The sequence below is a fragment of the Mustela nigripes genome, chromosome 13 (assembly GCF_022355385.1).
Source record: "Mustela nigripes isolate SB6536 chromosome 13, MUSNIG.SB6536, whole genome shotgun sequence".
Lineage (NCBI taxonomy): Eukaryota > Metazoa > Chordata > Mammalia > Carnivora > Mustelidae > Mustela > Mustela nigripes.
This window is the reverse complement of record NC_081569.1, coordinates 47,947,313-47,961,063: the sequence shown is the minus strand read 5'-3', so window position 1 is coordinate 47,961,063 and position 13,751 is coordinate 47,947,313. Positions and strand designations below refer to the sequence as shown.

Below are 13,751 nucleotides of genomic sequence, written 5' to 3'. Positions count from 1 at the left end.
CACTGTTCTATATCACATTGCTAGCACTGTGGACTTAATTGTGGTTAAAAATTCATATTGAGGATGAGTATTTACCACCAAAGACAATGTAAACTTCAGTACTCCTACGTTACATAGCGTCTACACATCATATCGACTTAATGTGTGTGAGATGAAGAGCTCTGTTTCAGAACAACCTTAAATGCTATACCCAGAAATAACAAATTTTGACTCTGGCAAAGAGAGGTAATTCGGGGTCCCTGTATGTTCTTTAACAAAGCCAATACAATTTAAAAATAAATGAATTCCAACTACAAAAAACTGACTTCAGTAAGATTAACAAAACTAAGGGAGACAAATGTCAGCTAAGTCAACAAGTCGAATACATTATACTACTTATATCCAGCTGAAATAAAACAATGACTTTCCATTTTTATTTTGCATTTCCCAGTTACTCAGAGTAAACATTATCACATTTCAAATTCCACTGATCATTTTATCTGAAACAAAAATTTGCCGAGTAAAATGCTTAGCTGTAGGATTTTATGTTTACAATCCATCAGGTTACAATATTAAAGTTACTACAGTTTCTTCCCCAGTGTGAGCATTCTGTATGTGCATTTTGTTTACATTCTGTCACTTTCTATTTCCTCCTAAACTTTATATGCTCAAGAAAGAAACTGTATTGGTGTTATGTAACAATACTTCAGATTTGCAACATACATACTGGTTTATCTCTCCCTTGAACCTCTCCCATGTGCCTGAAAAATAAACACAATGTATCTCCCCACCAAAACCACCATGGAGTGTGTAAGGGAGAGTGTAGACCTGTAAAACTATAAGCACTGAAAAACAGTTGTGTGGAAGGGTAAAGATGTATCTGTCCTTGTTGACAACAATCCCCACGATTTATTAACAGCCACAGGCAGGGAGCTTAGTGAATGACAAGGTCCAAGGCCTGGCCACAAGAAGTGGGTAACTCAGTGGGAGTGAAGGCTTTTAGGTCTTAACAACTAATGTGATGAAAACAAAAAACCCCAAACGCAAAGCAAGCAAACCGTAAAACCTGGAGAAAGTGCTCCAAATAGAGCCTCTTTGGCAACCCAAATTGAACCAAATGATTCAGGTGGACGATTAGAATAAATTGTGCGCCGTTTTCTTTCACTAGGTCTACAAAGCCCATAAATTATGTTTGGTCCAGAAAACCAGGAGTTATTAGCACCTTCCGTTTTCACTTTTTAATATTCAATATATTCAGCAACAATCCTTAATCCATGGTCTTCATTCATTTATTGACTGAACAAGATCCTGGATGCCTCCTGGTGATCGCTCCTTCCAGGATGACCTGATATGACAGCAAACTGAAATGCCCCTCCGTGGAGAGGGTCAAGAACCGCGAGGAAAGTCATCCAAAGGTGGACGCATCTTGCTTTCATTTATTTGTTTATTAGGGGGGCGGCGATGGCCGCGGCTGGACGAGGACAAGGCGTAGGGGCGCGCGGGCAGTAAGCCGCAGCCCCGGGGTGGGTACCCACAGAAGTGGAGGGCAGCAGCCACGCTCTACCAGCTCCGCCCGCCGGACCCAGAAAATGACCAGGCCCTCCCCCCACTGCACCCTTGACCCCTCCCCCTCTTTCCAGGCCTTTCATCCGCCCGGTCGCCCGCCGGGCAGCCCCGGACCTCGCGCCGTCCACCTCTTTAGCCAACCCGGTCCAGCGACGCGGGCAGGCTCAGGGCGGCTCCACGAAACCCTCGGTCGGGCGAGGACCCCCGACCCCGCCCCCTCCGGCCGCGCCCCTCCCCCTCGAGTAACGCACCTGCGGCCCCGCCCCCGGCCAAACGCTGAGGCGGCGGCGGGCTGGCGAGGCCGAGCGGCTCGGCCCTCCAGGCGCAGTCACCTTCCCTTCCCCCGCCATTCTGCCCACCCCCCTAGCTCAGCCACCAAGCAGCCGCCGCGCTCCTCAGCCGCCCCGAAATCTAAAGGGGTCCGTCTCCGGCACCACAACCAAATGGCTGAGCCTCCCTGGCCGGCTGCGCAGCCCGCCCATTGGTCCCTTCCCCCCCCGCCGCCGCCACCATTGGCTGTTGCCCGGAGACCCTCGGCAGCTATTGGCTTCAGCTGTTGCCGCTCATCCGCCGGAGCGCAGGTCCCGCCTCCTCCGTGATCAGGTTAGTGTGCGCCGCGGGTGCTGGGGGCTCGAGAACCAAGCGGAGCTGGTTGAGCCTTCAAAGTCCTAAAACGCGCGGCCGTGGGTTCGGGGTTTATTGATTGAATTCCGCCGGCGCGGGAGCCTCTGCAGAGAGAGAGCGCGAGAGATGGACATGGACAAACGGATTCATTTAGAGCTGCGGAACAGGACGCCCTCTGATGTGAGCATTTGCCAAAAATATCTCTGTCGGTCCATTCTCCTACTTTGTGTGTGTGTGCGTTGGGGGAGGCACTTTTTTTTGAGGGGGGGGGCGCCCGGGAGGTGTGGGTTTGGGGGTCGGACTGCAAATGAATTGCAAGGTTGGGGGGTTGCAATGCCATCCGAGCATGTTCCGGCTGCCGCCGCCGCTGCCCTTGGTGTGTGACTACCTGTGCGTGTGCTCCCGCGTGTGCGAGTGTGGGTGCGAGAGTGTGCGTGCGAGTGTGCACCCACCGGGGGCCAGCGGGCGCACGCGTTTGGGTCGGAGAGAATGAGGCAAAATAACCATCTGAGCTCGCTGCTCCCTTGACTCCGTCTGGGGGGAAGATTAACGAGGGAGGAGGAGGGGGGCTGCCTCCTGGATTTAACAACAACAAAAAAAAGGGGTTTTATATTTTATAAATGAATCCCCCCTTCCGCCCCCCTCCGGCACCTCCCCCCTCCCTTTCTCTCTCTCTCTCTCTCTCTCGCACACACACAATAAGTTTTGGGCTTCGCGAGTCCGGTTTAGTTTCTGATAAATGTGGGCCGAGGCCCCCGGGGAGAGCGCGTGGGGAGGGGGCTGCCGTGGAGTTGGGAATGGCTCGAGTTTAAAGTGCGTCTTCATTTCTTTGCAGTGATGAGGCGAGAGACGGGGGAGCCATATTTGTAACTTTGTAGTGTTCGTGAACGCGCCCTTTCTCTCCCTCCCTCCCTTTCTCTGCCTCCCTTCCTCTCCTCCTCTTTCTCCCTCACTCTTTCCACCCCACCTTCGGGCCAGATGCTGATGTTTCTTCCTTTCCTTGCGAAGGGAGGATAAATTGGAAGGGGGGAGGGATTTTCGAACGTGCAAAGGCACAGATAATCCCCGCGCCTCCCCACCTCGAGCGATCGCTATTGCAAGTTACCCAAAGGCTACGTCCCGGTCCCCCCTCACCCCTGCTCCTTCCGGCCTCTCCAAGATGCCAACCTTTAAGCCCTTACGGCCCCCCGGCCAGTCTTTCACCAGGGTGGGCTCCTCGGCAGCCATTCGGCGCCTGGTTCCTACATGGGCACGGGAAACTTTGTCAGGACGCGAGCTGCCCAGACCTGGTGCCCGTGGTGGGTATTGGCTGGGTCCAGATTTATGCGGGCATAGGAAACACGCAGCTCCGGGATGGGAGTTTGCCTTCTGGACGCCGTTATTGATTGGGCAGCGGCGGGAGTACGGCCGGAGGAAACTTACACGGATGGGAACTGGGAGGCTCGGGCGAAAGCCCACCCCCAAGGAGGGGTAAGGTGAGGGTGGGTTACTCGAACGCTCGTTTGTATTTCTGTCTCCCTCTCGCTTTCAAACAGTGTTTTACGCGAGTTGGCGGCTCTGGGGCGGAGACCCTGGCCGGCTCCTCTCCGGGCCCCTCCGGAGACCAGGGCGGCGCGGGCAGGAGGACCTCTCCTCCAGCCTCGGTGGCCAGGGTTCCAGAGTTGGGAGTTTGGGGAGCGCTGTGCGCTGACCTATCGCCCCTTCAGCCCGTTAAAAACCGAATCCCTGGCGAAGGCAGGCCTTGCTTCCTCTTTTCTCTAGTTCCTCCCCCAAACCTGAGTGAGACTTTTGAAAACAAGATCCTTTTTGTGGTCCCCCCCCCCATCATAACGCAGCTGTGGACTGTAGACGTGCAGTGCCTTATGGCGCGCAGGGCGGGGAGGGGGTGGCGGAGCGAGGGGAGGGGGTGCCCGCCGAGAAGGCAGGAGTTTCCGCGAACAATTTGCCGTCGGTCTGCCTTTCTCTGGCCGGTTTCATCCCGGCTTAGACCCCGAGCCAGAGGATTTGGGGGCTGGGTGTGGTGATGGGGGAGGGGGCCGGAGCCGCGGTCTTCCCGCGTACTTTCCGGAAGCCCCCCATGCGGAGGGGGAAGGGCGCACAGTTGGGGGCCGGGGTCGTGGCGGGTGGGTGTGGAGGTGCGGTTCGCACCGCCAACCCCAGCCACCCGGCTGGCCAACTGGGAGCGAGATCGAAAGCGGGTCGAACCGGCTCTTTAAACTTCCCCGAGTGTGTGCTGGGGGAGGGGAGCGCGCCGCGCCGAACTGGGAGCGATTTCTCACGCTTCGCCCCCTCGCCTCCGAGTCTCCCAGCCCACTCGCCTGCCCCCTGCCTCGAGGCGGGGTGGGGCGCGGGAGGGGATGGAGGGGGCACTTTCGGCACATTTGGGGAGGAGTAGGGGAGAGAGAAAGCTAGCTAATGAGGGACAAAAGGGGTGGGGGAGGAGGAACTATTTTTTTTTAACCGTTCTAAAGACAAATAGCTCTCGGAGAGCGCCCCCTGCGCCCCTCCCCGCTGCGCCCCCCCCCCCCCCCCCCCGGGGCCCCCTCACACCCACCTTCGGAGCCTCTCCCAACTCGGATCCGGGGGCTGGTGGCCACGCCGCGACGCCGAAATAGGACGAGCAGCCATGTTTCCCGGGTCTCGCGCGGCCCGCCCCGCCCCTCCCCCATGGCGCGGCCGGCGCCGAGCGCGGGGCTGCGAGTGCGGGCGCCGGGCTCCATGCGGCGCGGGGCGCGGGCCGGCGGGCGGGCGGGCTGGCGCCTGGGTGGCCGGGCCTCGCGCGCGCGGGCCGGGCACGGGTGCGCCCGGCCGACCGCGGGCGGGCCTCTTGGCTTCCTCAGCTGCTTCGGAGCTCGAGGTGTTCTGTTATTATTATTTTCATGAAGGCCAGGCCCGCCGGAGGCCGAGCCCGAAGGGCGCCGAGGCGTTATTGGGGGGCAGGGGCGGCCGCCGGGGCCCTGCTCGCCTGTGGCACGACTGCCGGGCGCTGGGCTGCCATTTTGTCACCGTGGCTGTTGTCGCTGGGGGTGGGGGGGGTGCAGAGTCTTGCGCCATCGCCCCGACGGCCCCGGACGTGGAGGCAGCAGGGGAAGCCGGCTCCAGGGAACCCCGGTTGTGCTCTGGGCCCCGAGGGGGTCTCCCTCCCTGCGACAACGGCCTGAGGCTCTGCTGGAGCGTCGCGGGGGCGGTCGCCCCGGGAGGGCGACGATCCTCCCCGCAAGTGCTCCCCCGCCACCCCCCGTCGCGCTCCCTGTCTCCCCCCGCCCCTTTGCTCGCCAGTGTTTCGCCCTTCCTCCCGCTGGCGTTTTAGACGTAGTTAAATGTGGCCCTAAAGACGTACTGGTCGCCCCGGTCTTTGCTCCTTCGGAGGAACTGATAGAAAGGTTGGGGGAGAAATTAAACATGAGGTTTCTTTTTCGGGAGGGGGGCGCGCGCGGGACTCTAGCGGCCCTAACTGGAGCCAAGGACAGCAGCCGCTTACCCGGGAGGGACGAGTTGTCGGTGTGTTGGGGGAAACGCCCTCCGGGGCTGGGCTCTCCGGGAAGGTAGGTCGCGCTCCGGGTTTCAGGTGGGTGTTGCAGCGTCCTGCAGCTAGGGGAGCGCCCCCCCCCCCCAGTCTTCCTCTGCCCCTCCCCTTTTATTTTTTGCTTTGGGGAAGGCAGGTTATGGTAGTGAACGTAACCCTAAACCCGAAAAGAGAAGGTAATAAGGAATAAGGTTTGCTTTTTAAAAAAGTAGGTGATGTCTTTCTCCCGGCCGCCTTTCTGCGTCATGTCTTTGGCTTCTCTCCGGTACTTTTTAAAGAGCCGATGTCAGTGCTGGTTAAGCACCTCACTGGTTAAAGTCTGGTGTCTGCACGAGACTGGCTTTGATGGCAGTGCCCGGCAAAGGCTGCCCAGGAAGCCAGGTTTTAACTTTGACCTTTGGAATACGTCGCATGATGTTTTCCAGACTGACTTACTGCCTAATTGGGTTCATGTAGCCTGATATTAACTCCAGTTTATGCAAGCCAACCAAGGATCCCCAAGCAGAAAACTGAGCTCCAGCTCAGTATGGTCATGGTCGGTTGTTTTGTTAGTGGATTGCTGCTGGTCGTAGTTTTGAGTCTGGGGACTCCATGGTGAAGCTGGGTTTTGGAGCTCCCATGGACCTAAGTTGGAATTCTGACTACTACAAAGAGGTAGGATAAGTTAACCTCCTCTTTGAACTTTAGTTCCTCACCTGTAAAGGGGGAATGGTGATCCGGTTTAATGAGTAATGATCTGGCCCTCCAGTACTCAGTATGTGATAGTTACTGGAGAGAGAACTCGGATGACATAAGGCACAACTTTGAGCTTCTCTCTGGCTCTGGACAACAACAACAGTAATAATAGTGAATGCTTACACAGCCCCACGCTGTGCCTGGCAGAGTTCTAAGTGGAGTAGACAGATCAGTAAATCTAGTCTGCACACCAGCACTGTGAGGTAGGTACTATTATTATTCTCACATTATACATAGGGAAACTGAGGCATAGAGAACTTATCAGAACTCTTAGCCTCTGTTCTCTCTCCTAGGAAGCACCCTTTTTGGTCCTACATTAAGTGGAAGAGCTTTTTCTTCTCTGCCTTTAAAACAGTACCCCCGCAAGAGAGATTGAGTTTCCTGTCATTGAAGGTGCCAGCATGAACCCGGGATGGCCTCCTGGTTGAAGATACTGAGATGGATGGTCAGGACCAGGGGCTCTGATAGAGGGGAAGCCGTACACTTTCTGAGTTTGGTTTAGAACATCACATCTGTTTACTCTGAAATAAGTCTGTCCTTTTTACGTGTTGGGGGATACATTTTGGGTAAGGAGAAGACTCTTCGGCAGTGGTTTGTGTGGGATTTTGCATGTAATGCATTTTCCATTTCTGTTTGTCATCATCTACAGCCAGAAAACTGAAGAGAACTGGCATGGCCTCTCTACCTAAGATGTAGTATAATAACAGCTCACGGATCATCTCCTTTAATTCTCCTTAACAACTCATTAGGGGTCGGCAGATCCGGCTGACATCCTCCATGCTGCGAGGGTGGTCACAGTAGGCTGCAGAGTTGAGTTTTCATCCCACCATTAAGCTAGGGGCCTCTTTCCTTGGACAGCAGGGACTTGGAGTGTTGTATAGTTCATTAGGTCCCATACATGGCTCTTCATCAGAATCACCAGGGGAGTGTGTAAAATGCAGATCCCACAAGGGTCGTCAAATTCAGGGTAAGCTGCCCATTTCTGTATCATGAACTAAGAATAATCTGTACATAGAAACACTGCAATCAATTTGATGATGTAGAACACTTAACTTTGAATCTCAGTTAAGTGAAATGTTATCCCCCTAAAAGAATTCCATTTGTCTTGTTAGGTAGTTATAACCCTTCCACCACCCCAAATTGTATTCTTTTTTTTTTTTTTTTAAGATTTTATTTATTTGAAATAATGAGAGAGGGAACACAAGCAGGGGAAGTGGGGAGAGGGAAAAGCAGACTTCCCACTGCGGGGCTGGATCCCAGGACCTGGGTTTCATGACTTGAGCCACCCAGGTGCTCCCCAAATTGTATTCATTATAGATCTTGAATTTTGTCAATAAAAGAATTGTGGAAATTTTGTTTTTTGTCATTATAAAAGTGGCTATGTAGTATTGTTAGTTTTGTCTCTAGATAAAGTTTATTGTCTCGCCTTTTATAGAGAAAGCTTGGTCATCCTTGTTTGTGAGGTGGTGGGTTCGGGATCTAGGTTTTTTTCTTGTTTTGTGTGTGTGTGTTTTAATTCTTAAATTTTTTAATTAAAATGTGGCAAGCCATTCATTTGGGTGGTGCGTTAGGAGTCTTTCCAAGTTCTTTTTTGTGTGCACTTTAACTAGTTGATGCCTAGTGGAAATCGGCCTTGTTACCAATTTAGAACTGAGAGCCACTTCTATCTAGAAGTCATTTTCTGTAACATACTAAAATTCCTCAGCTTGCATACTCCCGAGTATTTCAGAAGGTTTTTGCATATCTTGTAGTTAAATGGTTACTCTTAAATTTCCCATGGCTTCTTAGGACTTTGGGGCCTGCAGAAGGTGCAGCAGCTGTATCCTCCATGGCTGACATCAGACTCTCGGAACACAGATCATTGAAAGCCACAGATAATCCTGCAGTCTCTGGTTCTGCCCTGCTGCTCTCCCACCATGCATGTTTCCTGGGGAACATACCAGCAACAAAGTGGCTTTGAGTTTCAGAGCCCTTTCTACCTCTAGCCTCTGGTGCTTGAGCTAATGAGCAGAGGGAATAGAGTAAGATTGGCCAGACCAGGGGGAGGAGGAGATAAATCTAAGGGGAAGAATCCCAGCTCCGGAGTCTACAGCTCTGACCTATACTTAAGAGCAGCGGGCCGCAGACCCAGTTCCCTGTCTTGGCTGGTCGTGCACCCCTAGCCTTTCAAGGTGACTTCCTCTAGACTTCACAGTCTTTTGTATTTGTAATACAGGCACCTACCTGAACTATGGGGACTGGTCATCCCAGAGCTTCAGTCCAAATTAATGATACCCCATTGAAATAAGAAACTTGGGGCTGTGGGTGACCCTTTATGGGTATTGTATACATAGGATACTCCTCACACATCTCAGCACTGTACCTGCCCTCTCTACCTTGGTGTAGTTGGGAGAGGAGCACAGAGCTTATTGCTGAGTGGTGATGAGCCCTGGTCGAATGAACTTGTCCCAGTTGTTTGGCCTGAATTATGACAGGAAGAGGAGACAGACTCATTACTCTGGTGTCCAGAGGGGGCCACTCCCTTCTAGATGGGTGCTACCTTGCCTTTCCACCCCATTTTGACCTACCCACCCCCTGCACTTGTTAGTTGTCTGGTCTCTCAGGAAGTGCACACCATTAGTTCCCCCATCACCACTGCCTTCTCACAAATAACAGAGAAACAGGGACCTGACTTGGAATCTGTAATCTTCTGTTACCTTGAAATACAATTGTACAAATGATAAATACCCAACAATGATGTTTTCATTAGAGAGATGGAGTCTGGCAGGGATGGAGAATTGCGAAGGCATCTGTTATTCAGAACTTGTCATTTAATAAAATTGGTTGAAACAAGATGAGCAAAGCACCCATGGCTCTGGGCCACCTGCCTGGACAGGAAAACAGCTCCTTCCATAGAACCAGTTGTCCTGATGATATTTGTCCATACAAAGTATGTAAACAAGATAAAATATCTTTGTTCTGCCACACCAGGCCCTGGCTTATGCCCACTGAGCCACACCCTGCAACCCCTGTGTTTCCGCTCCGATCTATTTTGTGTCAGCCCCTCAGCTGCCCTGGTGTGCTCACCTATCTTTACCAGAACTCGCTCTAGGCAGCAGATCTACAAGATCAGCTTACTTACTCCACTATCACTTACCCTAATGTGGATTAAAGTCAACAGCTGTCTTTCCCAGAGATGTTTGTGTTTGGAGATTCCGGTTTGGGGAGGAAATTTGCAGAGGACTTTTAGAGACTTGTGTGCTATTCTCAGTTTTGCTGTTAACTAACTTGGACATGCTGCTGGCTTCTTGGGGCCTCTGTTTCTTCTGCTCTAAAATGGGAGTATTAGATGAGTGGCTTTCCAACTCTGATCCTACCATAAAAATGTGTTTCACACCACTATTCAGTGTGTATATACTTATAGGTTACACAAAACAATGACAAGATGCTTCCTTACTCCATGGAAAACACTTCTGTTCATTAAAAAAACAAAAACAAACTGTTCTGGCTTTGACCCACAAATTGATCGTATTGCTTGTGATTATTTGAGAAGCATTAAAAGATGAATATTAAGCTTCCTTCACACTCAAACATCTTGTGGTTTGATTTGGGAGAACGAGAGAAGGCCATTTGTAGCTTTGTGAAATCCCTCCACCTAAGGTCAATAGTGATTTCTCTTGCTTTTAAACCAGCTCGTCCCTGGGTCCCCATGTTCTCAAATGTGGCCCTTTGGATTCTAGCTCTTTGCCACTCCAAGCCTTCGCATGGCATTAAGGAATCCTTACCCTAAATTCCTACCCTCAGGTGGACGCTTCCCAAGGTTCCTGGTTATGCCCGAGGACCCCTAGCCAAACATGCCCCCCCTTCTCTGCACACTCACCGCGGGTCACTGTCTGTCCTCCGTGTGCCACACCCTGTGCAGGTTGCCCACTGACTCCGACATTTCCCAGCTCGGAGGAGAGGCTGTTAGGGATAGAGAGGAGAGTGTCTTTGGCTCCTGCTTACACCCAGACTACCTGGGTGATGCTTCCTGTCTCTCCCACTTTGAGCCATGGCACTTCTCCTCTCTCTGTAAAGGGATGGTAGAATAGTACCCACGGCCCAGTAAGTGCTCAGTGAACCGTACCCGTTATTGGTATTATGGTTGCTTCTGCTGGAGCACCATTGTCGGCATTCACTTAAAACACACACACACACACGTTAACAACAGACACATTATATTAAAAAGTCACATTTGTTTCAGTAAGAAAGGAGACTAGAAGCTAGAAATTCTAACTTGGCAGAAGTCTTCTTCCTCACAAGCAGTTCAATAGTAAATGTGTTGTTCTAGATGTGGGTATGGCTGTAGCATCTCCATCCCGCTGAGCAGCCCCAGCACGGGATCCCATGCAGTTGCTAAAGACGGTAAGATCACCCACTGCCCACCCTCTCCCTGACTGTGCCTTTGCTCACTGTCCAGGGCAGCCGTGTCATACCCCCTCCCCAGACTGCCCTCTGACCCTGTCTCCTTGCCCTCCTGGCCACCCCCTCCCCTCTCACAAATGATCCACACCTGGCTTCTGAAGAAATGCCCAAGCAGAGTCTGGAATCCGTGCCCATCTTCGCTGCCCTTGGGGTCTGGTCTGCTCAGTTCCCTTCTGCCTCCTGGGCCCCTGAGTCACTCCGCTGCTTTGGTCCTTCTGAGGCTTAAGATGTTTCTCCCATCTCAAAGCAAACAGAAAACCTGGCTTGATCTACCGTGTCACCGTAGCTGCTGCCTAGTTCTCTCTTGCCTTTTATAGTCAGACTTCCTGAATTGTCTAGAACCACCTTCTCCATGCCCTCACTTCTCCGACACCTCAGCCCTCCCCCTCCGGTTGGCTTCCTAAACAGCTCTAGACAGACAGTCTTCCCTTACATGATTCCTCAGCAGTGTCTGCACCTTGACCTTCCTGAGGGCTGTTTTCTCCTGCTCTCCCCTTTCTCCAGTACATCTCCTACAGCTCTGGCCACTCCTTGTTTCTGGGGTCCTTTGTGGGTCCCTCCTCTGTGTGGCCACGAAGACTGGGGCATGGGCACTCTCGATCTGCATTCTCTTGCACTGATAGCGGAAGGGACCATGCCCTCCCTGCAATCTGATAAGGGCCTCCCGGCCCCGAACTCCTGGCTCCGCATAGGACCTACCTGATGTCTCCACCTGAGTGTCCAAAAAGATCCCTTTGTCTTCGGTCACCTCTGTGCTCCCGCAGATGCACCCATGATCTTCTGTTTGTCCCAAGTCCTGTCTATTCGAAATAGCATCCTTTCCTGCCTGCCAGCTGATGTCCCTACATCAGCAGCCCCCTTGAGCCATGTTCAGCCAGCATGGTGAGAATCAAACACAGATGTAATCATGTCGCTGTGCTTCAGACCCACAGTGCTCTTGGGAGATGGTCCAAGAGCCTTACTGAGACCTTACTGAGGTCCCGTGTGGACTGGCTGTGGTGTGCTTTCATCTTTTCCCTCACCACCTTCCCACGGCGCTGGCCTTTATTCCCACAAAACTACTCCAGGCCATAACTGCCACCACTGTCACCAACTTAGCATCTAATTGTCTCTACCAGCTCCCTCATGCTCCCTCCTCAGCTCTGGGTCTGGTTCTTTTGTTAAGAAACTCTTACAGAAATGTCCTTCACAGTGCTTCAGTTGGTAATTATACATTCTTGAATGTGAGTGTTTTCATGAGCATTTTTGTCCCCCTGTGTAGCCGCATGATTTGAAGTCCCCGTTTTTGGTACACGTTACCGGGTACCCTCAGCACAGCACTGCCCTTGGCACATGGTGGACATTCTAGAAATTCTGGTTGAATGAAGAGACCAGGGAGCTTACGTGCTCTTGTCATTGTCATTGCTCTCTGTTTGGAAAGCCAAGCACAAGCCCCTGAAACAAATATCAGGAACAATGTAGGCTTCATTACCCCCCACTCCCACCCCTCTGTTCTCTCCTTGGGTGAGTGAGCTCCTGCCTCTGGGCTGGTTCACACTTTCTTCATACCCTGTGGTCCTCAGATGTTTCTGGTTTTTACAGCCCTAGTGGGAAGAATTTGAATCTCAGCCCTAGCTTATCTACCTGTTAGTTCATGGATTGTTCACACACCCCATGTGGGCGTATGTACGGTATAAAACATAACACCAAAAAATGAAAGTAAACCTCAGAAGTAGATATCCAAAAATATTTAAATGTCCTGATATTTTCTTCCTGCAGGTCAGTAGATTGTGCTGGCCGATCCACTTAGGAGACTGATCTGTGGTTGGTTTTATTTTTAATTTGGTCGTGAAGGTCTGGGCTGTGTAAGGCATGCCCATACTTTACCCAGCACTCTCTCCTTGCTCAGAACTTCCCAGCTCTGGTGTGTGATGGGTCCGGGCAGAGAGCATTCTTAACCCTTCTTTGACAAGCAGGGGAAATGCAGCAGTCTGCCCGAGATCCCCAGCGAAGGGAATGTTCGCTGAGCTTCTGGCTGGTGTCTGCTCTGCACAGACTCCCCCAGCCCCTTTCAGGCCGTCCCTTAGGGTCCAGTGAAGGCAAACCCCTGTGCGGGTCTGCAGATGTCTTGTGAGGCTCCCAAGTGCCTGAGGTGAGCAGCAGACGGAGGCTGACCCTGGTCGGGAGAGGAGGCTTTCTCCTCCTTGTCCTCAGGCTGGGAGTAAGGGATAAGGCAGGGTCTGCTGCAGGCTGGAAGAGCAGGCATGGAGGGCCGGAGTCAAGTCTGGAGAAGGGCCCATGGTGTTTCCTTGTGTGCAGCATCGTGTTAGGACTGTGCAGTCAGAAGTGTCCAGAAGGCCTTGATATCTGCATCCTGCTGCCTCCCTCAGAAGTCATGAGAGAGGGAGAGAGAGAGAGAGAGTGTGTGTGTGTGTGTGTGTATGTGTGTGTAGCAGGTGGTGAGGTTGAGGCAAGAACCTGTAATAGTACATTTAAAGGGATTCCTTACAGATTTCTTCAGGGGCATGTATCCCAGGGAGGCACTCATTGCCCATTATGTAACCAGCTTCCTCCATCCCTAGCTGCTGGCCTCCCCAGCAGGCCCAAATGGTGTGGCTGTGAAGGCAGGGAGGGTGCAGGGAGCCCACTTTCACTGCCATGGCCTGTGTGCCCAGCCTCCAGAATGATGCAGGGAGTTCTGTGAATGCTGGTTAAGAATCTGGGTAGCAGCTGGAATGTGCTGAACCCAGCTCCTATGTTCTGGGTTGGGGGCAGGATACAGACAGGAGTGAGGTCTCTGGTGGGGCTGGGGAGGTAGAGCACCGACCAGAGAAGAAGGGTATGCGGCTCCAACCCCAGCTGTGTTAGAGCCGCCAGGGGAGCATTTTAAGAAATCCCC

General features: G+C 52.5%; 1 protein-coding gene and 1 long non-coding RNA gene across 3 annotated transcripts in view; one reads left to right on the top strand and one right to left on the bottom strand.

Moving 5' to 3' along the window:
* Positions 1–386: 386 nt before the first annotated feature.
* LOC131999563 (uncharacterized) lies at positions 387–4,876 on the bottom strand. Its single transcript, XR_009399074.1, has 2 exons — positions 4,724–4,876; positions 387–2,273 (listed from the first exon to the last, which is right to left on the bottom strand). It is a non-coding gene; the product is annotated as an uncharacterized LOC131999563 (long non-coding RNA).
* ANP32A (acidic nuclear phosphoprotein 32 family member A) overlaps positions 2,268–13,751 on the top strand; it is a 37,475-nt gene continuing 25,991 nt past the window's right edge. The window contains exon 1 of one of the 2 annotated variants that reach the window (XM_059372363.1): positions 2,268–2,349. In XM_059372363.1, the coding sequence (XP_059228346.1) occupies positions 2,296–2,349 (54 nt within the window). In that variant the 5' untranslated portion in view covers positions 2,268–2,295. Of the gene's footprint in view, positions 2,350–3,461; positions 3,640–13,751 lie in introns of those variants that run through there. The other variant, XM_059372362.1, reaches the window with a different exon arrangement.